Raw genomic sequence first — 27,470 nt, 5'->3', positions numbered from 1 at the left:
GTTAATTCACTTAGTGCTAACAAAGTAAATTTTAACTCACCTTGTAGTGGCACACCTAACACCCCAACAGCAGCTACTTCAGATAAGAACATATATAAAAGTAACACTAATAGCCCCAATGTCCCTGTCTTACCTAATACCAACTTTGTACAAAATATCCCTAACCCATCTGGTCAGAATGCTCAATTATCATTCATTAGTATCAATGTATGTGGACTGAGAAGCAAACTAATGATACCGGAATTTGTAGATTATGTCTCAAAGCATGATATCCTCTGTTTTACTGAAACAAAAACCAACAAAACAGATTATATGTCCACATTTATACCAGGCTATGTATTTTATTTAAACAACAGAAAAAGAAAAGTATGCCGATCTGGTGGCATAGCTATTGGTATAAGACAAGAACTAATCACCTATATAGAATTTAATGACACAAATATTTTCGAATATATATCTTGGTTCAAAATCTCTGCCATTCTAACAGGTCTTGAAGAAACACTATCAGTTGGTGTGGTATATATCCCCCCCCCCCCCCCCTGTTGGATCCCCATACTATAAAGAAGACACATTTGATATTATTGATCATGAAATTACCCAAGCTAAAAGGGGAGGTAACCCAATTTTACTTTTTCGAGATTTTAATGCAAGAACAAAATGTTTGCCTGACTACACTGTAATTGATATAGATTCAGAACAGTTAAATAACATGGAAACTGATATGATAAACGTTTTAAATGCAATTTACAAACTAGAGTCATATGGTGTGCAAACTGATAGATCAAGTCAAGATACTGGAAAAGTCAATGGGCATGGTGTTTAATTATTAAACATATGTATAGCACACAACCTCTATATACTAAATGACAGAGTTGGCAGTGAAAAGCATGTAGGAAAGGTAACATGTAACGATAGCAGTGTGATTGACTATGTCATGGGCACGCATCATATATTTCCGATCACTAAACATTTCCAAGTATGCGAATTTGACCCACTTTTGTCAGACGTGCATTCTCCCGTAGAACTATGTATTCGTGTATCGGAACACGCAAACGACAATGATATATGTAGCTAGGAAAATAGATTACCTTAATGAACGAAAGGTTACGTAAATGGGCACCCGAGCAGTGTACCGAATTCATTAACAAAATTGACCTGGACTCACTTGTAAACATTTCCGAAATCCTCGATGACCAATCTGTCGATATCAAAGCACGTGTGAACCAGACCGTCGATGCGATGAAAAACCTATTTTTAGACGTGGCCACATCCACTTTTGGGAAAATCCGAGCACGGCACGCAAATCAGCCTTCGTACACTAAACGTAATCGATTACCATTTGTAAAATCCCACAGGTGCCGACTTCTGTGTTGTAAATACCATCAGGCAAAGAAAGTATATACAAATAATAGAACTTTAGAAAATAAACTTAGTCTGCTTAATGCAAGTAAATCATATAAAAAAAAAAGCTTAACAACAGAACAGTCCGCTCAGAAATTTAAAATTGAAAACAAATGAGAAATCTGAGAGTAAACGAACCCAAATTTTTTTTTATAAAATCCTTAAACCTGAGAAACAGGAGAAAAACCTACCGCCCATAGAAGATTTTTTTTGATTTTTATAAAAACCTCAATGAAAAATTGAAGGCGAAATAAGAAATGCAATTAAACAACTGAAAAATGGCAAAACAACTGGAATAGATAACATTGTAAACAAGTATATAAAATCTTCTATCGATCTGATAATCCCGATCTACGTTAAACTATTTAACCGTATGCTAGACCATAGTATTTTTTCTAATGAATGGTTAATACGAATTATTAAACCGATTTTTAAAAATAAAGGAACTCGACTGATGCCTGAAAACTACAGACCAATAACGTTGTTATGCTGCTGTTCTAAATTATTTACCACAATTTTAAACATAAGACTAAATTCATTTATTGACGAACATAGCATATTGAGCGAATCCCAAACAGCATTCGGAAAAGGCTATTCTACTACCGACCATCTATTTAGTATTAACCCTTTAATAGAAATTTTAAAAAATAGGAAAAAGAAACTATACTGTGCTTTTATCGATTTTCAAAAGGCCTTTGATATGATCCGCAGAACCTGCATGTGGCAAAAATTATTAGACAATAATATAAATGAAAAAAATGTCAAAATTATTCACCAAATGTATCAAGGTATTAAATCTTGCATTTGCACTAACAATATATACTCGGAACTATTCTCATGTAACATCGGCGTGCGTCAGGGTGAAAATTTGTCACCTGTTCTATCTTCTTTATATTTAAATGACCTGGAAACATATCTTCTTAGCCAAAACTGCATTGGAGTCTCTCCTGTTATCGATGATCTCGATATATTTCTTGATGCTGGTATTTGTTTGCTTTCTCTGCTATATGCGGACGACACAGCCCTCCTAGCAACGAACCCACGTGATTTACAACATACCCTTAACATGTTTCACAATTATTGTAATAAATGGAAGCTTAAAATAAATATCAACAAGACAAAAATATTATTTTTTAATGGCACAACCAGTGATTACAAGAAAACATTTACCATCGGAAATAAGATTCTCAAAAACGTTAAAGAATATAAATACTTAGGTTTAACTTTTAATATGCAAAACAAGTTCAACACAGCAAGAAAATGTTTATCCCAACAAGCTACAAAATCAATGTATTTCGTTTTATCTAAATGTAAAGATAACAATCTATCAATAGAATGTAAGTTAAAATTGTTTGACACAATGGTATTACCTGTTCTTCTGTATGGATGTGAATTATGGGGTTATGAAAACAATGACATCATTAAAAACATACACATAAATTTCATGAGACGCCTGGTCCCTGTTAAAAAAGGTACACCGATATTTATGTTATACGGAGAACTAGGACGCAGACCGATTAAATTAATTATTCAACACAGAATGATAAATTTCTGGGCCACAATTGTATCAGGGAAACAAACAAAACTATCCTTTCTATTGCATGAAATTATGTTACAGGACTCGTCCGTAAATGGACACAACTACACTTGGATTCAACATACCAAACAGTTATTTAACAATGTAGGTATGACTGATATATGGTTGTCTTGAAGATTTTCAATAACAAAAAACCCCCAACTTCTTGAATATATCAAATTGAGGCAGCATGACCAGTACCTTCAAACGTGGAACAATAACATTGCATCATCGTCTAGAGGAAAAAATTATACAATTTTTAAAGATCAGCTAATTTTTAAAAAATACCTCAACATAATGCCTGAAAAATTATGGATCATTATTCTTAAATTCAGAATATTCAGAATGGTGGAACAATACACCAGTAGAAAATAGGTTATGCACACTTTGTGATTCTAACGGTATTGGTGATGAATATCATTATCTACTCACTTGTGCCTTCTTTATTAAGTCTCGAAAAACACTCCTAAAACAATATTACTATGTGAACCCCAGTACCGTAAAATGTAAAGAGTTAATGACTAGTAATAAAATAGGTGTCCTAAGAAAAGTCAGCAAATTAATTAAAAAAATTAATGATGAATTTAAAATACCATAGCTATTTGTATCAACATATACCACATCACTCGAGTTAAATATGCTTTATTATTATATTACAGATATCCCTATTTTAATAAATCGAAATATACTAGTACATGTATAACAAATTATATAATGAACTTCAATTATTTTACTATACCTAATATTTTTGACTTATTGTATATATGTATTTTTGTCATGTCCACTCATTGTATTTCTGTATACATGTATTTATATAATTTAACTATTCATATACTATATTATTTACTATTTAATGTTCTCCTGTAAATCCTGTCCTGTCTTGTCACATATTATATTATGTAATTATTCATTTTTCCCCATATGCCGTTGCCTAACGACCTGGGTGTAATAAAGTTCTGTTCTTCTGTTCTCTTCTGACAAATCAGTCTGATGAGAGCTTTATTGTTTCTTTTCTAGTTTGTTAGTGCCACTTTTATCCCAGGTTTCTGAAAAATTTGGGCTACCCATTTTACAATATACAAAATTCACGACAAAGATGTTAAGGACTTCCATGATTTCGATGCAGATGGAAAGTGATGGTCTAGGAAAAAAGAAAGAAAGAAAGAAATGTTTTATTTAATGACGCACTCAACACATTTTATTTACGGTTATATGGCGTCAGACATATGGTTAAGGACCACACAGATTTTGAGAGGAAACCCGCTGTCGCCACTACATGGGCTACTCTTCCGTTTAGCAGCAAGGGATCTTTTATTTGCGCTTCCCACTGGCAGAATAGCACAAACCATGGCCTTTGTTGAACCAGTTATGGATCACTGGTCGGTGCAAGTGGTTTACACCTACCTATTGAGCCTTGCGGATCACTCACACAGGGTTTGGAGTCGGTATCTGGATTAAAAATCCCATGCCTCGACTGGGATCCGAACCCAGTACCTACCAGCCTGTAGACTGATAGCCTGCCACAACGCCACCGAGGCAAGTCATGATGGTCTAGGAAAGCTCGAGCTTCTTTGTTTTGTAGTACATTTGTGTTTATATATATATATATATATATATATATATATATATATATATATATATGTATGTATCCCTTTTACCATGTCCAAAAATACGATATTTACTATCAGATCCAATTAAGCGATGATGGTAGCTGGGGTCATTATTTTGTTACAAAGTGACCTCCATATTTTTTGACATTTCCTCTAAATATAGAACATACAGAAATGAGTTGTCTGATCACGCACTGACATATGAGTATCATAAGTGTCGATGACTACTGACATCAGTAGTGTGGAGTTGTACTTATATAAACTACGTGATAAGGATGTATCTACTTCAGCCTGATAGCACGTTGCAGTGATGGGACGTCCTCTACTGTCCGAAAATTTGTACACCAGGATAATCGGTTTATAAGATAAATTAGTCCATTGTCCAGAGCAAGTTTGATGAGTGATGCCTTCAAAAGCTGCTGAATTTTCAATTTGTTATTAAACAAGCATACAAGAGTTTTGAACGCATTGGCCACGAGACAGGTGATCCTCGTATTCCTTAAAGAGACATTTCTGAGTTTGCTGCATTGTAATATGTTTCCGACTAATAAAATATTTCTATGATTAAACTTACATATTAAATATATTTTCTTGTTTGGAATAACAGTGTCTGTATATTCAATGTGTTTTGGGCCGTCTTAATATTTGTAAGAAACCCAAAATGGATTTTGTCTTCAAATAATTTTGTACGTACGAAAAAATAAATATTTAATCTAGCTTTAATCTAATACAAATATTAGAACGATCAGAAACACGTTTAATAAACAGCCACTAATATTTTATGCAGAAACATATATTTGATATGTAATTACAATCGTTAAAAAGTCTCTGTTAGTCGATAACATCTTTAAAATTGTATCAAACTCAGGAATGTCCCCTTGAAACACAATGCGACTGTGCGATAGGAACTCTGGTCTGTCAGATCAAGGTAAAAGGTTCACATTTGACAAGTGCAATGACTATATGTAGGGGGAGGTGTTATTTTGCAAATGTAATGTTTTTAATGAAATGCCCCCCTAAAAATATGGAAACAACCTCTCTGAGTACAAAAACATCAAAGTTTGACCAGCTGATTGATGCTAACCCCCATGTACATACCCTCTGAAAGTCTCGCGACCATTAAAACAGGCTTGAAAAATATTTGAAATGATGTTACTTTTGTTATACATACATTTTCATGTATTTTAGGTAAAATGAATAATGACAAAATAATTATCTACAACATAAAACAAAAATCACTCTAAATACTGCATTTATTTTGTAGGGTTTCACTGGACATCATATATATAGGCTAAACAATTCATAACGTAACGAGACATTAAAAGTACATGATAATCGAACAAAACTGCATTCGTTCATAAAGAAGCATATCTCTTGAAGCAAAGTAACCATGGCCGTTAACATACCGTGTACAGAGAAAGAAACGACGTCTGTCATCTACAGCTACTCTTACTCAGCCAGGAAATAAACTGCCCCTTAAATATCAGCATATCCGCGAGAGTATTTAGGAGAGTGCGACCTGAGTTCTATGAAACTGTTGATACACTGAAATGTTGCTACCACATGGCTATGCGTCAAGCTGCAGCAGCTATCGTCACAGTGGAGAACAAAATGTTTGGAAGAATGTGGAAGTTCCACGATGAGACGGATGCTATTGATTTGGACACCCTGCCTGAATCCAATAGTGTCAGACAAACAGGTAAGACCATTGAGGCTATGGCATTAGATGAAATTGTCAAAGAGATCATGAACTCTGATGAGAAGGTTGTGGTGACATATTCTGAACCAAGGTGCTTGAGTATTTTCTTTTCAGGGTATCACTGTGGAAAATACAGATCTCTTCCAACCATGGGCGTTGCTCCAGAGTCCAGAAACAACATAGCTGCTCTCAAGGTTGCAGTTCTTGAAATTCTTGAGGGAGCAAGCGGTGTTGAACCTAAATCTCTCTTTGAAAACAAATTACTTTGTCATAACAGATCAGACAGCTCGTAACATTAATGTGGATGAGATTGTAGCAGAAAGTCTAGCATCGGAGCACATCCCTGATCATTTGTTCTGCAACACTGATGTTTAATGGGGCTGAAATAGAAAACATTCTAGGTAGAGACAAGATCGACTCAAACTTTCTGATCAATGCAACAACAACAGCAACAAGTGTCACTGAGCAAGCTCTTGACAGCGTGACTCGGCTCATTAGTCGCAAATTTGACCACAAGCCATGGAATAAAACAAATGAATAGCCCAAAACCAAACAAGACGTTACAAGTCTGCCAGTCTAAAGGATGAGCACTTCAACCGCCTAACACTGACTTGTGCAATTGTTCTCTACCATACTGATGATGCGGCATCCTTCCTCCAGAAGTTTGAACATGTCACAAACCAGTTATCCTGCGTTGTCCGATGCTTCTTGGACTTGGATTGTTTGAAGGTCATGTATTGTGCTGGGGCCTTGTTTGAGTTGCATCTGGTTGAGCTATACCTGTCACTGACCACTTCGTCTGACACAACTTACTCTGAGATCACCCCAGCATTTCAGCAGCCGTACCAGGAGCTGATGAATACAGATGCATCTGTTCTCTTAAACCTTGAAGAGCCAGCTTTCAAATTTGTATTCATGGAGAGGTTCAAATATGCAAGGTATGATGAAGGTATATGTGAAGCCATGACAAAAGTAGCAACTTCATTTCAACCACAAGTGGTAACGCTCATGCGAATGATACTCCTCAAACTAGCTGCAGGCTTCCAGAAGCAAAAGGGGGACATATTTGGCTTTGGACACTATGACAAGTCTTCAAAACATTCAGTTTTCAATATAGAACCACAGAAGCTAGAGAAGGCACCAATTCACAACCTGACAGCAGAGCGGAATGTTGGCTTTATTAACTATGAGCTCTCGACTAGAGGTGCCAAGCAGCTTGGTAGTGCATCTGCAGCACAAGTGAAAGCCAAAGCAACATACTTGATTGATAGATGACAGTCAGGGTCTTTTAGGAAATATGGCAGTGTGATTAGAAAAAGGGGCAGGATACCCGAAATCCTGGAATGGAATGTGAAACAACAATAATTAAAGAAACAAGGCCTATACAGGGCAAGAAAATTGCTAATCTAGCAATGGATAGGAGGACAAACAGACTTGGAGACACTGGAAGCTATGGGAGGCCCTTTCACATCAGCCATTGCAGTGGGCGAGTACATGGCAGACACTGAGATAGACGAGGCAACCAAAGTAGGACACCTCTACTTGCAGGTTCGCTATGCTTGTGACCCATCAGTTTTCCTACCAAAAGCAAGACTAGTGATCTGTTTCGCCTCACGAAGGACCACAAAACACTCCCTATCAATACGTATGGGGTGAATATGAAACTGTACTTGAATCAAAACCGCTGTCGCAATCACTGTCATAACATGGTGTTACTAGTTACTCTCATATTGAACATTATTAATATAACAAAACTGTGGAAGTAATTTATCACTTCTTACTCTACACAATGTTTATTGAGTAATTAACAAATCAAAATGTTTTTTGTTGTTGATTTGTTAGTTATTGTGAGTTCTTTTTCTGGCCAAAATGCCGTATATTGGGGGCATGACAACTTCATGGGTATGTACATGGGGGTTACAACTAACTACGTTACCCAGCATGGCTATTTTTTTATTCAGATAGACCATCTCCATATTTTAGAAGGGGGAACCAGCAATATTGGCACTAACACCCATCCCTACTATATGGAATCTCGAGCTACAATGCGCCACTTTGGGTCATCTTTTTCTACCTCCAATAACTTAATGAATGCACTTAAAAAACATTTGTGTATGGTAACACGAAAAGCTCAAGTCTTGCAGAAGCCCAAGCTAAAATGTGATATAATCAGAACAGCAAAGGAACAATGACGCTCCCATCAGATGGCGACTATCTCGGATAACTCTGTGAGTTACCCCACCTTGTTTCAGCTCTGCTATGTAGCGCCACATATAGCACAAATGTGAGCGTTATGAATACGCATATAGCACACACCAAGATATAGCTGTATGCGGCGAAAAGACATAGTCATACCGCATAAAGAGTAAATGAAGATTCTTGATCCAACCGTTTCTTACATGTAAGTTATTGATCAGAAAGCGCTTAACTACTCAAGGTCACTATGACCATCACCTTCGACATAGCGACATCAAAATTGACAGGGTTCATCTATTGGCCATTAACAGCCTTCATATCAAGTTTGTGAATCCTAGGTCCAACCGTTGTCAAGTTATTGATTGGAACCTGTTTAACTGCCCAAGATCACTGTGATTTTGACCAAGCAACCTCAAAATCGATAGTGTTCCTCTACTGGTCATGCCCAACCTTGATATCAAGCCTAACCGTTCTCAAATTATTGATTGGCAACCATCTTGTCTACCAACGCGACATACCGACCGACATGAACAAAGCAATATACCCCTGCTTCTTTGAAGGTGGCCATAATAATAAATATCACTGGTAGACTAGTAGATCAGTGAATAAAAGTGGCCTGGATAAGGAAACAAATGGAGTACGCAATTATAGACGACACATTGTAGCTTCATTTGCCAAAACATATTTTTTCTGGTATACAAATTAAGAGGCGAAAGGTCACGTGATCAGTTGGTTTTTACACCCGAGCCCAACAGAAATAAGCCATGTGTTTCGACGTAATGGTATGTATTTCCTGTAAAGATTGATCGAAATTGGCCCAGCAGTTTAGGAGGAGATGTCGTTTGAAGCAATTGTTGACAACGACGGACGACGACGAACGACGGACATTGATCACAAAAATAAATGCTTTGTTTCCGCTAACTTGCTAAAACAAATAGGGTAGATAGGTGTGCATAATAATTGTTGTAGAAACAAGTTTTCATGGTCAGAGGCAAACTGTAAACAAAACGGTTTTATACATTAAATAAGTCTGTTTGTATATAACTATGAACAAAAATGGCAACTTCTAAATGAAAATGTCAGTTTCTAAGTGAATTATATTATTTGCAATGTTTATAAAATATTTATGCATGACAACACGTTTGGTCATACATTTCCTAAAAACGTGTACGGTATGGGTAAAAAATAGGGTAGGCGTACAAAACACAGTAGGTAGTGTTAGCGGAAACAAAAAATCATTCCGGATGCCAATATGTCCTGTTTTCAACTAGTTTGTATAACGAAAGATTATTAAACAAGTGTTTATGAAGACAGAAGAAATCGCATCAGATCCAGTACTACTACTGCCAGCGTTGCTGTTGCTATTACCGTTGCTGCTACTGTTGTTGTTACTACTACTGCTAATTTAACTGCTGCTGTTACTGATCACCTGTTTGTTACTGCTGCAGTTGGTGCTGCTACTACAACTACTTTTGTTGCATCTGGTACTTCCATGGCTACTACTACTGCTACTGCTGCTGAGAACTGCTGTTACTACTACTACTACTGTTGCTGCTGCTGCTGCTACTACTACTACTGCATCAGCATCAGCAGCTATATGAAGTTCAGACATACTGTGGCGGACACGAGGACACTTTTGTAGTTCTGCATGTGCAACTAAGTTGGCCTGTCAAACAAAATGGCAGTACATGTATGCATGACATGTACGAAAGCAACTGGTACTTGATAACAGACGATGACGATGGTATGACTTTTGAAAGAAAAAAAAAAGTATATTTAAATAATTATCACACTTACATATGTAAGATACAATTTTCAAATGATTAATGCATTTTTAAGATATACGTTTTATATTTATTTTATTTTATTACATGAAACAAATTAAAGGAACACGTACATGCAATTGGCTTCAAAATATTAATTTAAAAGAAGTACACTAAGTTTGTAGCCATAACAATAGACAGTGGATCAATCAACTTGCCTCTGCTAATTATGTTTGGGTAGTATTAATAAATTATATTAAAAAGTAGAAATACAAAGCATCATATTGATAAACATTTTCAGGATTCCGTTTGAGCCAATTATTTAAAATTTTGTTTGACTATTGTGAAAAAGTAAAACTGATATGTAAAACGTTATTGTAGACTGAAATCGATATTGAGCTATTAACAAACATTAGTAGTATTTGAAATGCATTAAATACAGTCATGTATACAGATCTTCATTTTCTAAACTAAAATATATACATACATGTATATTAATATATACAAAAGTTACATTTACCAAACACATGTTATAATTGCTGCACACTCAAGAATAGTCCCTTTTAGCACCTAGCACAACAGTTTACCAAGTCTTTATGATATTTTCTTTCATTTATGTGTATAAATAAAAACAAATAAACAATTGAAGACATAGACCTTGTTATACAGTTTTCACTATGCCATGCCCGTAAAGGTTATGCCACGTCCATAACAGACACAATATTGAAGATAACATTGTAATTATTTACTATATAAAGCAAACTATTCTTACATCCAGTAGATCGCTATTACTACCAGTATTATACATAATTATTTTAAAAATGTGTTACACTGGGGTCAAAATGTGTTCCGATACATGCCACGTTCGTAACGGGTTTTCATTAACTAATGTAATTACTACAGAATGATCTTCAATATTAATTATTATACAGACTTGTACATAAGGTACTATATAGTCATAATATATCATGAAAATAATTAGAACAACATTTAAAAAAAAAAGTACTGTCACGTCCATAACGCTTGAATTACCTTGATAGTTATATATTTTGTTTATAGTATTAACATACTTCAAGAGTGGCTTATATAAAATAATAAATGAAACAGTGATTGTTCTTTTTCTTTCTTTCTGTTGTCTGTTTTACATGTAGTACTTGCTGATAATCCTATGACATGAATTACAAAAAAGAAGTTTGTTTTGTTTTACGATACCACTAGAACACATTGATTGATTAATCATCGGCTATTGGATGTCAACCATATGATAATTTTGACGTGTAGTTTTACAAAGAAAACCCGCTTCATTTTTCCATTAGTAGCATGGGATCTTTTATATGATCCATCCCATAGACAGGATAGCACATACCACGGCCTTTGGTGCACTGGCTGAAACGAGAAATAGCCTAATGCGCCCACCGATGGAGACTGATCCTACACCGACCATGCACCAGGCGAGCGCTTTACCACTGGGCTACGCCCCGTCCCTGGAATACCAAGTTAATAGTTTTTTTCTCGGATACATGTTGTATCGCACATAGAGATATGACACAACTTAGAGGGTTTGCAGTAGGGCCTCGACGTACTCGACGGTCAAACTCGACCCGGACTTGAGTACCCGACACTTACACTAGAATCTAAGATGATAATATAATGAGACTAACGAACAAAGTTCAATAGCATTATGCATCTTAATTCCAGCGCTGAACATGGATGCCAAATCAAGCCATGGTATTGCATTCTATTCATTCGACTTTTGTTTTTCCTCTATGAATCATAGCCCCATAATGTAACCGGCGGCAAATATATGGCAAAGTGACCAGGGCCGGATTTAAACACTGGGGGGCCCGGGGCACTTCAGGTTCGGGGGCCCCTCATCATAGAAATTAAATTACATGACAAATAAAAAAATGAACTAATTTTATTAAAGGAAGTCCTTAGTCTGTGGGACCCCTCTGGCAGGGGGCCCGGGGCAATTGCCCCCTTTGCCCCCTTGTAAATCTGGCACTGAAAGTGAAGTAAAACTATAAGAGTGCTCTTCCTTGCACGGGTACTCGAGTCCTGTGAATTTGCCAGACTCGGCTCGTGCCCGATTACTCCAGTACTCGTGGAGACCCTATTTGGCAGTACGTTTAACAGACAGACAAGACAGACACATTCTTTATTTACATCTCACCGTGTGTACAGGAAGGAAGGAAGGAAGGAAGGAAATGTTTGATTTAACGACGCATTCAACACATGACATTTACGGTTATATGACGTCAGACATATAGTTAAGGACCACAGAGATATTGAGAGAGGAAACCCGCAATAGCCACTTCATGGGCTACTCTTTTCGATTAGCAGTAAGGGATCTTTTTTATATGCAGCTACTTTTCACTTCTTTTTTTGCAGGGAATATAAATATATATTTAAACACACACACACACACACACACACACACACACACACACACACACACACACACACACACACACACAAAACCTCACTATGCGTTTCCTTTGTTGAAGAAGAGTATATTTCAAACCTTTGAATAGGTGTTATATTTGACAACTGTCTATTGTAATGGTTACCAACCACAGACAGTCCTCTTAAATCCACAGTGTTTAAAATCAATACCATTGCTGCTCTCTGGAGTAACACTAAAGAAATACGTTTTTTATTATGCCAGACATTACACAAAACCCAACAATATTATATTATATGTTTCTGGATATAAACTATTGTAATTTAAATTTGTTGCTTGCGACGGCGGGTAAACCGTTTTTATATGTATGGAGACTGACTGTGTGAAGCGTAACTCTCTAAAAAGCGTCTTGATGTTCTTTTGTCAAGATTCACTATGTTATAGAAAGAACAACAACAATAAGGGCGACCCGCCAACAGAAAGGGCGTGGGACGTTCAGCAACAATATGGTCGTAGTTCCCTCGCATATCAGACGCTGATCCAACGGGGTGCTGGCGGGGGACAAGGAGGAGGTGAGTGATCGAAAAATAGATGAAAAATTATGGCCTACCATTTTTGTTTCAGATGCAACAATCTACAAAAAGACATGTATATACACTAGATATTTCGAAACAACTCGTAAAATAAATGGTATTTAACGGCCACTGTGTATGGATATATATATATATATATATATATATATATATATATATATATATATATATATATATATATATTATTGTGGGAGTGCCATACGAAATATATGACTCAAGTTTAATTTCTAAACAAAAAGGGACACTTTTTCGTGTTTTTCTACGGGTGTTGACATTACCCCCCCTCCCCCCTTGAACCCCCAACTAGGTAAGGCCCTGTAAAGTGAATGTATACTGGCTATGTTGTATGTTCTGCTTTTCAAGTTGTTCAGACTATTTAGAACTTTGTCGCAGCCACAGTGGAATGTATGTTTAACTTGATCTGAATGCCAGTCTTGAGAAATAGGCTTCGGGGTTTGAATAACCGAATAACTAATAACCCGACCGTAGACATTATATATAATCGTTTTTAACTGGGTGATTGCAGAATGTGTTTTTTCTGTTAAAGAGTTGTGTTCTTTCTTGGAAAGCATCTGAGACGGAGGTAAGAATTCTTTACAAGATTACTCGCATTGTACATGTATAATTTATTATATATTTCTTACTTGTTATGTGTTTATTGTGGTCAGTTAGACGATTTCAAAAGTACTGTAATATTGGCGTGGCAAAGGCCGTGGCATGTGTGGTTCTGTTTTGGAGGAGATCCCCTGCAGCTAATGAAGCAATGTTGTGAGTTTCCCCTGAAGACTATAATAAGTCAGAATTACCAAAATGTAATTAAATGTGAAATTGCGGGTCTGTATTGAACTCACAATAATGATCAACACCACTACCCACCAAAACCAAAATCACAGTCCTCAGTTGTTTCACAGTGCCAGACTGACCCTTGTGTCACAATGTCAGACTGACAGCCGTGCCTAGATGTCATATGATCTCACTTGTTTTCCTAGAGTTTTGTCACTAATAACGAGCAACTGATGTGCAATACTGATGGCAGACTGAAGGAATGAAGGAAATGCTTTATTTTACGACGCACTCAACACATTTTATTTACGGTTATATGGCATCAGACATATGGTTAAGGACAACACAGATATTGAGAGAGGAAACCTTCATGGGCTACTCTTTTCAATTAGCAGCAAGGAATATTTTGTATGCACCATCCCACAAACATGATAATACATGCCACGGCCTTTGTTACACCAGTTGTGGAGCACTGGCTGGAATGAAAAATAGCCCTGCAATAATGTTTTATTTAACGACGCACTAAAAACATTTTATTTACGGTTATATGACGTCGCACATATGGTTAAGGACCACACAAATATTGAGAGAGAAAACCCGCTGTCGCCACTTCATAGACTTACTCTTTTCGATTAACAGGAAGGGATCTTTTATATGAACCATCCCACAAACAGGATAGTACATACCACGGCCTTTGTTACACCAGTTGTGGAACACTGGCTGGAACGAGAAATAGCTCTGCAATACTGGTGGCAGATTGAAGGAAGGAAGGAAATGTTTTATTTAATGACGCACTTAACACATTTTATTTACGGTTATATGGCGTCAGACATATGGTTAAGCACCACACAGATATTCAGAGAGGAAACCTACTGTCGCCACTTCATAGGCTACTCTTTTTCGATTAGCAGCAAGGGATCTTTTTTATATGCGCCATCCCACAAACAGAATAGTACATACCACGGCTTTTGTTACACCACTTGACGGGCACTGGCTGGAACGAGAAATAGCCCAAAGGACCCACCAACGGGGATCGATCTTAGATCGATCGCGTATCAGGCGAGCGCTGTACCACTGAGCCACGTCCCGCCCCTTGGTGGCAGACTAAAACCCATTTCGGAGGGTTATTGTTCGGATTATACCGACCCTGCATAGCCGACGTCACTTGTGGGCCTACCACTGAGATGGCAGTCATTAATGGGTTATACCGACCCTGAATAGCCGACGTCACTTGTGGGTCTACCACTGAGATGGCAGTCATTAATGGGTTATACCGACCCTGCATAGCCGACGTCACTTGTGGGCCTACCACTGAGATGGCAGTCATTAATGGGTTATACCGACCCTGCATAGCCGACGTCACTTGTGGACCTACCACTAAGATGGCAGTCATTAATGGGTTATACCGACCCTGCATAGCCGACGTCACTTGTGGACCTACCACTAAGATGGCAGTCATTAATGGGTTATACCGACCCTGCATAGCCGACGTCACTTGTGGGCCTACCACTAAGATGGCAGTCATTAAAGGGTTATACCGACCCTGTATAGCCGACGTCACTTGTGTTATTTATTTAGTTATTTATTGTTTTTAAAAAGAGTTGCACGTGTGCCAACATTCGAAGAAACAAACTGGGCTAATATGCGCAAAAAAAAAAAAAAAAAAAAAAAAAAAAAAACCCTGGCCCTGACCCATTATATAAACTGGAAACATTCGAGACATAATGCACGTGCAGTATGTGATGTTAAAGCATGGCAGCTATTTTGTCTTTTTGTTCTAACAGTATATCTGGTGCTGTTTTTTAATGGGGCGGTTAACTTGATACACGAACGGACTTACCAGGAGAATTCAATGACACTCAAGCATGCTAAGTCATGCACTCCATGCATACTAAAGATTGTTTAGTTCAACCCGAGAGTATATCAGTTTAACGACACCCCAGCACAAACATCGATGTGTATTTTTGTGTTGGGTGTCGTTAAACATTCATTCATTCATTCATTCATTCGTAAAATATTGCCAATATTCACCTCAGACTTCGTAAACAAAAAGCAAAAAAAAAGCCCAACCCTGCTTTAGTTTTGTCGAAACGTGCTGGTAAAGAACAAAAAACGGTTGTAAGAGGAAAATTAAAGGAATCCCACCCCTAAAATATCACACGGAATAATTTATGAAATATCCCATGTCTGTCGTCAGAAAGGAAGAGGCGCATTACACGTTAAAGTTAAACTTTCAGAAATGGTGACTTTGCTAAATGTTGCAAACGTGACTGTTCCTTATCTGATCGTAGCATCTTACACGGAATATCCCTATGTTTGGATCTAGTGCTACTTCTACCTTACGCATTTTCGGTGATCTTAGCGCTAAGATCGTTTAGTAAAACGGCACCCTGAACGACAGTTTAGTGTCGTCACTAATGACGCTGAAGAGCCCTGAAACATACACAGTGACGTCACAAAAGAAGCGATATCTCTTAAGAAGACTATCACAGGCAAATTATAGTGCCAGCGATATCTCATACAAAAGCCTTTAATAGATAATAATTAAAAAATACATTTGTCTAATTTCCATGTGCAGTATTTATGGAGCTAACCACGTAACCATAGGTTAGACTGGGAAGTAAATCACCCAAACGCAACATTCGACATCAAGTGGCTTTGAGATTTGGTTTGATAAAGATACTTAAAGTTTATTTTTATTTACTATAATTTACTCTCTCTTTTTGTTTTCTTGTAGCAGACATGATGGATACAGGCCAATCGGGATTACGTCTACTCTTTGGGTTCTGTTTGATGTTTGGCCCCTGCGTTGCTCTACGTAATGTATTAAGCAATTCTCTATGGAGTGCTGTTTGTCACATTTCTGATTTATCTAATTTTATATTGTATGGAACTTGTGCATTAATGCATCAACATATTGTATCATACAATTTAAATTTTATATCAACGATTCCAAGCGATCTAAATCTAAATATCTAAATAAATCTCACGCACATACAACATATTTGTGTAGCCTATCGTACCAACCGATGGATTTGTGAATCCACAATGTACACCTTTATACGTGTATGTATGTATGTATGTATGTATTGATGCATGAATATCTATGTATTGTATGCATGTCGAGTTTGACTATTACATATATAGACATTAACGCACTGGCGCAGAGGATAATTAAATTCTTTCTGGCCTCACAAATTGTTCCATGCCATTGCTGGGACTCGAACCTATGGCACCGAATCGCCAGCAACTTGCAGACTTGCTACAATACGTTCTGAGCTACTGAGGCATCCATATGTATGTATGCATGCATGTATGTATGTATGTATTGATGTATTGATGTATGCATGTATGTATGTATGTATGTATGCAACCCGTGTAAACTGGACCCTGGTCAAACCGAAATCCTGTCAAAGCCGGCAAAACTTCATGGTTCCGAATTTTCTTACTTAATTTTCTTACATAATTCTTCAACTGTTGAAAGATAATAAACGTGAACTAGCTGTGATCTAGGATACTAAGATTGTCCGACTCACGGTCATTTTACCCTACACAATGTTCGACCGACCTCGGTGGCGTCGTGGCAGGCCATCGGTCTACAGGCTGGTAGGTACTGGGTTCGGATCCCAGTCGAGGCATGGGATTTTTAATCCAGATACCGACTCCAAACCCTGAGTGAGTGCTCCGCAAAGCTCAATGGGTAGGTGTAAACCACTTGCACCGACCAGTGATCCATAACTGGTTCAACAAAGGCCATGGTTTGTGCTATCCTGCCTGTGGGAAGCGCAAATAAAAGATCCCTTGCTGCTTATCGGAAGAGTAGCCCATGTAGTGGCGACAGCGGGTTTCCTCTCAAAATCCGTAACAATATGTCTGACGCCATATAACCGTAAATAAAATGTGTTGAGTGCGTCGTTAAATAAAACATTTCTTTCTTTCTTTCTTTACACAATGTTGGAAAATGATTTCCAACCTTGTCACACTAACTTCTGAAAATGTAATCTTATATTTGCATAACTGAAAGACCAGTGTTAACCATATAATGGACGTATTGTCTTAGCCTGCATTTTCACAGACCCATCTTTCTTTATTTGAATGCGGAGCCAGAGAAAGATAGCCATGTTTCAACGCGCAATGTTCGAAATGCTATTAGGTCCTACTTAATTTTTGACATGTTATTATTAAATTCAAAACCATAGTGGTATATGCTCGCCTGAGGTGTTTGCGTCTCAGGATCGAACCACCTCGGTGGATATATTCAATTGATTAGTTTCTTTATCGTTCCAACCAGTGCGCCACAACTGGTCAAAAGCTGTGGTATGTGCTTTCCTGTCTTTGGGAAGGTGCATATAGAACATCGCTTGCTGCATTAGGAAGAATGTAGTGGATTTCCTATGTTGACTACGAGTCAGAATTACCAAACGTTAGACATCCAGTAGCCAATAATTAATTATTATCAATGTGCTCTAGTGGTGTAGTCAAACAAAACAAACTTTAACATACTGGTATATACTAATTATAATAATTGTAATTTGTTGAATATTTCAGCCATGGTTGAATTCATGACTCGTGACCAGACTGTAAATGAAGGAGATAGTGTAGAGATTTCGTTATTTAGAGATGATGGTATGGACCGTCTAACTGTAATTATATCATACACCGATGGCACTACTACTAGCGATGACTACGCAGCAGTAACCCAAGTTGTGTTTCCCCCCGGCAGCCCAGTTACAACGTTTACCATTAACATCACTGATGACCAGGTAATGTATTGTAATTCTTGACCACTTTGATTTGAATACTGTAAATGACGAAAACGGTATTATGAATTTAACTCCTAGCCCAGTTTTTGAGAGTTTTTTAAAAATACATTTTCCAAAACAGAAATTTACTCTTCAAATATTATTTATCTATAAGGTAGAAGATCAAGAGTAGACTTTTTTTTTTTAAATGGCAGTAATATAGATTTAAAAAAATAAAGAAATGTTTTTTTTAAGGACGCACTCAACACATTTGATTTACGGTTATATGGCGTCTGACATATGGTTAAGGACCACACAGATTTTGAGAGGAAACCCGCTGTCGCCACTACATGGTCTACTCTTTCCGATTAGCCGCAAGGGATCTTTTATTTGCGCTTCCCACAGGCAGGATAGCACAAACCATGGCTTTTTTTGAACCAGGTATGGATCACTGGTCGTTGCAAGTGGTTTACACCTACGCATTGAGCCTTGCGGAGCACTCACTCAGGGTTTGGAGTCTGTATCTGGATTAAAAATCCCATGCTTCAACTGGGATCCCAGTACCTACCAGCCTGTAGACCGATGGCCTACAATGACGCCACCGTGGGCGGTAAATAATATAGATAATGACATAACTACTGCATATTTACTAATGTCATCAAATATGCTATTTTACGTTTGTCTTGTAAATATGTGTAGTAAATGCCACCTTTGTTGTTGGTAAGTTCATCATACTGAGAATAAATGTGGGTTTTTTTTGTTGGTTTGTTTGGTTGACAATAAACTTGCAATTAAAACACACACACCCCCCCAAACACACCCCCCCCCCCCAAAAAAAAAAAAAAAAACCCTTAACAAAACAAAACAAAACAAGGAATCTGGATATAATTTATGCGGATTTTTAATTTATACCACAATGGTCCAAGATGTTGAAAATCATTATGAAAAAGGAAATCCAAAGCAAGAATATGTAACACTAATATATAAATATAGATGTTTGCATTAGTAGGAATAACATACAACATTTATGGAACGAGTTGGGGAATTATTTTATTCATCGAGCGTGAGCGAAGGATATAAATGAATTCTCAAACGCAAATGTGATAATGTTTTTATTATCCACAATTTATAACAAAAGTTAAGTCTGCTATAATTACTGGATGTATACTACCAAATCAAATCCCATATACGACAATAGTAACATATGTGCCTAAAACTCCTACCTGCAGCGTATCAATCGACATAAACGCCACGGATATATATATATATATATATTATATATATATATATATATATATATATATATATATATATATATATATATATATATATATATATATATACTACCACCCTTCACCCTTAAAGTGAATCAGAAAAATTGGGGGTCAAGCTGCTCATTTCTAAGATAACGGGTAGCGCCCATGACTACCCTAGTTCCGCACAACATTCGAGTACTTTTTTTACAGGTACCCCATACGAGCACAAGGCTACTTGACACGGTGGTACTAGATGAACAAAATTGCATTCATTTTGTGCCCAGATGAAACTATTTTTCTTTACAACCAACACACTCACATTTATCACAAATCACAGGTCTTGTGGTGTTCACTTCTCTATCAACATTTCGGTGCACCTCGAACTTTGACCCAGCCGGAAGTTATTTGGTTTAGTACTACCTATAAGACCGTCGGCGGTAATAGCGAGGTGAGACACAAATACGCTGAGTTCCCATTTATAATAATAAACCAGCATACTTAAAATTTATATTTCCTTTACACAATGTCAGTTACAGTCAGAGAGCTTTCTATCCAATTTGTGGAATTCATGCCTTATGTATTTTATATTATTTGTATGATTTCCCGTAAATGTTTGCGCTATTAATGCAAACTGGTAAAAATGTATGTGTCTTAATTATATGTACATAGCTGTATTCATTTCATAAACTGAATAACTTTTTAAACGTAATTGCTTGCTTTAATTACAGCTATTTGAAGCAAATGAAACATTTACAGTGACACTGGCAAGTATGCCAGCTACGTATAATAGAAAATCTCCGTTTTCCTCAACTGTAACGATCACCAGTGATGATGGTATGCGTATTCATGTTTGCTCGTATGTACGTGTATATAAGTATGTGTGTGTGTGTGTGTGTGTGTGTGTGTGTGTGTGTGTTTTACATGTGTACATGGTTTCGTATCCATATGCCTATGTTTATTAATTCACTAGTACCACTGGCATAGCCAGATGGGGATCATGGAGGTCAAGCCCCAATCACATCTATTTCCCCTCCACTTTATATATATAAAACAATTTTTTTTTGTCTTACAGTCTTAACAAACAGAACTTCTAAGCTGGGGTCATGTTTCGATGGACCACCCCAATATAAAATCATGGCTACACGTGTGTGTGTGACTAGTACTAGCATATATATATATATATATATATCGCTCACTGATCGGTGGACCCATTGAGCTATGTATCATTGCACTCGTAATTAAAATAGTTTGTGTGTTGCGTTAAATAAAACATTCCTCCCTACCATTTGTGAAACTGTAGCCCTCTTTACTGATTAATATCGTGGAAAGAATATGGAAAGATAATATTTTACATATCATATAGGTGTAGTCAATTTGTGGTAAAAGGTTCAATGATATTGGTTGAATACCTTGTAAGTGAGAGGCGGATCTATGGGCGCGGGGGGGGGGGGGGGCAGGGTCCCGCCCCCTAAATTTATATATATTATTATATATTAATTTTCATTTTTTTAACGATACCCCTTCAAACTTCCCCCAAAGTTCCCTTGGCATTTCACATCATGTCATTGGGCCCTAAATGGATTTTCTGGATCCGCCACTGTAAGTAGTGACATAATCAAAATTGTATGTCATGTAGCCCACTTCAATAGTTAAGTGACAAATAAGGCGGCGTCAACTGAAGTTGTATTTATGAAATTTATCTTTTTACGCAATATTTAGCACGCTGTGTGTACGGCAGTTTACTATCTTTGACAGTAAAAATATCGTTGCCAAGTGCAGCATCGGGTAAGTACTAAGAAGGCGGTCGGTAGTATTAGAATGATCGAACAATTTTGAAAGACCTTGCATATTATATTATATATAGGCTTCCAACCTAAAATTAAACAGCTAGCAGAAATCATTACTACAATTCTACAAAAGGTTCTATGTATGACAAAATATGACATTTGGTGGCCATATTGAATTTTGTCGGTCATCTTGGAAGTTGTTAAAGTTGACAGTTCATGTGTTCATTTGTTAAATATTCTATTAAGACAGTTTTACTAACTTAAAATGCATTAATTCATCTTATAGAAGGCTATATAGCACCTACAATGGAGAAAAAAAGCTAGACTTTACATAATATGGTAAAATTTAAAATGGCCGCCAAAGTCATTACACGCCAACCTTCAAGATGGGTCCCAAACTTAAAATGACGGTACAGAATCATTGTGCCAGTGTTCATGCTTGAACCTTAAAATACACAATAACCTCTATTCTTGAGGTTTATCCGTTATATTAATATATTAAACTTTGCAAAGACTAACATTCGTGACTGAATTTATTTTCCAGTCCCAGAATTTGAGTTCAGTCCTGCTACTCTTACAATAAATGAAGAGACCGGCGGAATAGGTTCTATCCGCATGACAAACCATGCTTCCAACTCGCCAGATTTTACAGTGCATATTGTAGCAAAAGATGGAACCGCGCATAGTCGCTTGGATTACATTTCAGTTGCGTCATCAGTAACCTTCACCTCAGCAAGTGATACGGTTCCTTTCCCTATTTTTACCGTCCAGAATCAAGTATGTATATTACTGATGTACATTAATTTTTTGCACATCTGTTGGAAAGGGCATTGTGATATTTGTGTTAACATGTGTGAAATTGAGTTAAAGACATATGTCATGCCAAATCTTATCTAACTAGCTTTCGCTCTATATAATTATATTGTTGAGGCAACATATAAGATGAGTGCTGTTTATATATTGTAGTCGCTACATATCTAACTAAAGCAAAAGCTCACTTAGACCTAAATATTGTGCTTTCGGGAATCATACACTACCTTGCAAAAAAGGCCGACCCTATTTGTTGTCAATTCATTATTTGTTTTCGATTTTTAAAATTAATATGTAGGTCAAATAGTTCACACATAACATTTTATCTAGACCCATAGTGGTATGTAGTAAGCAAAAGCCGACCTACCTTATGTAACGTTTTTGGCACGTTCATAGAAACAAAAAAAATTCTAAGGCCTGAGTTAGAATACGTTTAACACAAGGAAATTATTTCGTAAAACATGGTTATATTGCATGGTTTTGTATGGCTTCTTACAAACCCTTGTTGTTCACCATTTCTATGTACCTTGACTGTTAATTTATAAATCTGTTTCATGATTTCCTGAAGGAAATATTGTCGGCAAAATGTTTCAATGAAATTATATAACTGTATTGGAGGTACATGCTTTTCGGTATAGTATGTCAATACTTTTAACAATAAATATCCGGGAAAGCCGATCGCCGTAGATAATATCATTGCCCAAAGGTTGTGGGATGTGCTGTCCTGTCGTGTGTGACTGTATATAAAGGATCTGAACCACAACAGAAAGCAGTTGCAATGTATATGTAAGAAAGTGTAACAGTAGATCATATTTCATTAAATAACGAACCATCGGATGACTGTGTGTCGCTCTGTACTCAATATGCTTTGAAGGTAGTACTAGACCAAATAACTTCCGGCTGGGTCAAAGTTCGAGGTGCACCGAACGTTTGATACAGAAGTGAACACCACAAGTCCTGTGATTGGTTATAAATGTGAGTGTGTTGGATGTAAAAAATAATAGTTTCATCTGGGTAAAATAAATATGCAATTTTATTTCATCTAGTACCAATGTGTCAGGTAGCCTGGTGCTTGAAACATGTATGGGGTACCTGTAAAAAAAAGTACTCGAATTTTGTGCGGAACTAGGGTAGTCATAGACGCTACCCGTTATCTCAGAAACGAGCAGCTTGACCGCCAATTTTTTCTGATTCACTTTAAGTGTGAGAGGTGGTAGTATTTATATCTGTGGCGTTTATGTCAGTTGATACGTTGCAGGTAGGAGTTTTAGCCACATATGTTACTATTGTCGTCTATGGGATTTGATTTGGTAGTATACACCCTGAACTAACTGAATCGGGAACCATCTGAGGGATGTCGTTGTCCATGGTACTGTACTTTGTGTAATTTAAGTCCGTAGAATGTCGAACCAACTGATGGGTGTCACTGACCATATGTCTGTACTCTGTATGGTTTAAACTCTATGAATCTCAAACTGAGGAATGTTGTATGACTTGCACTCATTGAATGTCGAACCAACTGATGGGTGTCACTGACCATATGTCTGTACTCTGTATGGTTTAAACTCTATGAATCTCAAACTGAGGAATGTTGTATGACTTGCACTCATTGAATATCGAACCAACTGATGGGTGTCACTGACCATATGTCTGTACTCTGTATGGTTTAAACTCTATGAATCTCAAACTGAGGAATGTTGTATGACTTGCACTCATTGAATATCGAACCAACTGATGGATGTGTTTGACCGTTACTGTATTCTGTACGATGTAAACTCATTGAATATCGAACCAACTGATGGGTGTCACTGACCATATGTCTGTACTATGTATGGTTTAAACTCTATGAATCTCAAACTGAGGAATGTTGTATGACTTGCACTCATTGAATATCGAACCAACTGATGGGTGTGTTTGACCGTTACTGTATTCTGTACGATGTAAACTCATTGAATATCGAACCAACTGATGGGTGTCACTGACCATATGTCTGTACTATGTATGGTTTAAACTCTATGAATCTCAAACTGAGGAATGTTGTATGACTTGCACTCATTGAATATCGAACCAACTGATGGGTGTCACTGACCATATGTCTGTACTATGTATGGTTTAAACTCTATGAATCTCAAACTGAGGAATGTTGTATGACTTGCACTCATTGAATATCGAACCAACTGATGGGTGTCACTGACCATATGTCTGTACTCTGTATGGTTTAAACTCTATGAATCTCAAACTGAGGAATGTTGTATGACTTGCACTCATTGAATATCGAACCAACTGATGGGTGTCACTGACCATATGTCTGTACTATGTATGGTTTAAACTCTATGAATCTCAAACTGAGGAATGTTGTATGACTTGCACTCATTGAATATCGAACCAACTGATGGGTGTCACTGACCATATGTCTGTACTATGTATGGTTTAAACTCTATGAATCTCAAACTGAGGAATGTTGTATGACTTGCACTCATTGAATATCGAACCAACTGATGGGTGTGTTTGACCGTTACTGTATTCTGTACGATGTAAACTCATTGAATATCGAACCAACTGATGGGTGTCACTGACCATATGTCTGTACTATGTATGGTTTAAACTCTATGAATCTCAAACTGAGGAATGTTGTATGACTTGCACTCATTGAATATCGAACCAACTGATGGGTGTCACTGACCATATGTCTGTACTATGTATGGTTTAAACTCTATGAATCTCAAACTGAGGAATGTTGTATGACTTGCACTCATTGAATATCGAACCAACTGATGGGTGTGTTTGACCGTTACTGTATTCTGTACGATGTAAACTCATTGAATATCGAACCAACTGATGGGTGTCACTGACCATATGTCTGTACTATGTATGGTTTAAACTCTATGAATCTCAAACTGAGGAATGTTGTATGACTTGCACTCATTGAATATCGAACCAACTGATGGGTGTCACTGACCATATGTCTGTACTCTGTATGGTTTAAACTCTATGAATCTCAAACTGAGGAATGTTGTATGACTTGCACTTATTGAATATCGAACCAACTGATGGGTGTCACTGACCATATGTCTGTACTATGTATGGTTTAAACTCTATGAATCTCAAACTGAGGAATGTTGTATGACTTGCACTCATTGAATATCGAACCAACTGATGGGTGTCACTGACCATATGTCTGTACTCTGTATGGTTTAAACTCTATGAATCTCAAACTGAGGAATGTTGTATGACTTGCACTCATTGAATATCGAACCAACTGATGGGTGTCACTGACCATATGTCTGTACTATGTATGGTTTAAACTCTATGAATCTCAAACTGAGGAATGTTGTATGACTTGCACTCATTGAATATCGAACCAACTGATGGGTGTGTTTGACCGTTACTGTATTCTGTACGATGTAAACTCATTGAATATCGAACCAACTGATGGGTGTCACTGACCATATGTCTGTACTATGTATGGTTTAAACTCTATGAATCTCAAACTGAGGAATGTTGTATGACTTGCACTCATTGAATATCGAACCAACTGATGGGTGTCACTGACCATATGTCTGTACTCTGTATGGTTTAAACTCTATGAATCTCAAACTGAGGAATGTTGTATGACTTGCACTCATTGAATATCGAACCAACTGATGGGTGTCACTGACCATATGTCTGTACTATGTATGGTTTAAACTCTATGAATCTCAAACTGAGGAATGTTGTATGACTTGCACTCATTGAATCTCGAACCAACTGATGGGTGTGTTTGACCGTTACTGTATTCTGTACGATGTAAACTCATTGAATGTCGAACCAACTGATGGGTGTCACTGACCATATGTCTGTACTCTGTATGGTTTAAACTGTATGAATCTCAAACTGAGGAATGTTGTATGACTTGCACTCATTGAATATCGAACCAACTGATGGGTGTCACTGACCATATGTCTGTACTCTGTATGGTTTAAACTCTATGAATCTCAAACTGAGGAATGTTGTATGACTTGCACTCATTGAATGTCGAACCAACTGATGGGTGTCACTGACCATATGTCTGTACTCTGTATGGTTTAAACTCTATGAATCTCAAACTGAGGAATGTTGTATGACTTGCACTCATTGAATATCGAACCAACTGATGGGTGTCACTGACCATATGTCTGTACTCTGTATGGTTTAAACTCTATGAATCTCAAACTGAGGAATGTTGTATGACTTGCACTCATTGAATATCGAACCAACTGATGGGTGTGTTTGACCGTTACTGTATTCTGTACGATGTAAACTCATTGAATGTCGAACCAACTGATGGGTGTCACTGACCATATGTCTGTACTCTGTATGGTTTAAACTCTATGAATCTCAAACTGAGGAATGTTGTATGACTTGCACTCATTGAATATCGAACCAACTGATGGGTGTCACTGACCATATGTCTGTACTATGTATGGTTTAAACTCTATGAATCTCAAACTGAGGAATGTTGTATGACTTGCACTCATTGAATATCGAACCAACTGATGGGTGTGTTTGACCGTTACTGTATTCTGGTATTCTGTACGATGTAAACTCATTGAATATCGAACCAACTGATGGGTGTCACTGACCATATGTCTGTACTATGTATGGTTTAAACTCTATGAATCTCAAACTGAGGAATGTTGTATGACTTGCACTCATTGAATATCGAACCAACTGATGGGTGTCACTGACCATATGTCTGTACTATGTATGGTTTAAACTCTATGAATCTCAAACTGAGGAATGTTGTATGACTTGCACTCATTGAATATCGAACCAACTGATGGGTGTGTTTGACCGTTACTGTATTCTGTACGATGTAAACTCATTGAATA

At 37.2% G+C, this 27,470-nt stretch overlaps 1 protein-coding gene across 1 annotated transcript in view; it reads left to right on the top strand.

The window, feature by feature from the left end:
- Positions 1-13,707: 13,707 nt before the first annotated feature.
- The window catches only part of LOC121383645, a 50,829-nt gene continuing 37,066 nt past the window's right edge, over positions 13,708-27,470 (top strand). Inside the window, exons 1-5 of the mRNA XM_041513739.1 lie at positions 13,708-13,825; positions 16,763-16,843; positions 18,574-18,788; positions 20,752-20,857; positions 22,355-22,587. Of these exons, the coding sequence (XP_041369673.1) occupies positions 16,768-16,843; positions 18,574-18,788; positions 20,752-20,857; positions 22,355-22,587 (630 nt within the window). The 5' untranslated portion in view covers positions 13,708-13,825; positions 16,763-16,767. The remainder of the gene's footprint in view (positions 13,826-16,762; positions 16,844-18,573; positions 18,789-20,751; positions 20,858-22,354; positions 22,588-27,470) is intronic.

Source organism: Gigantopelta aegis, chromosome 10, assembly GCF_016097555.1.
Source record: "Gigantopelta aegis isolate Gae_Host chromosome 10, Gae_host_genome, whole genome shotgun sequence".
Classification (NCBI taxonomy): domain Eukaryota; kingdom Metazoa; phylum Mollusca; class Gastropoda; order Neomphalida; family Peltospiridae; genus Gigantopelta; species Gigantopelta aegis.
This window is presented reverse-complemented; position numbering and strand designations above follow the sequence as displayed.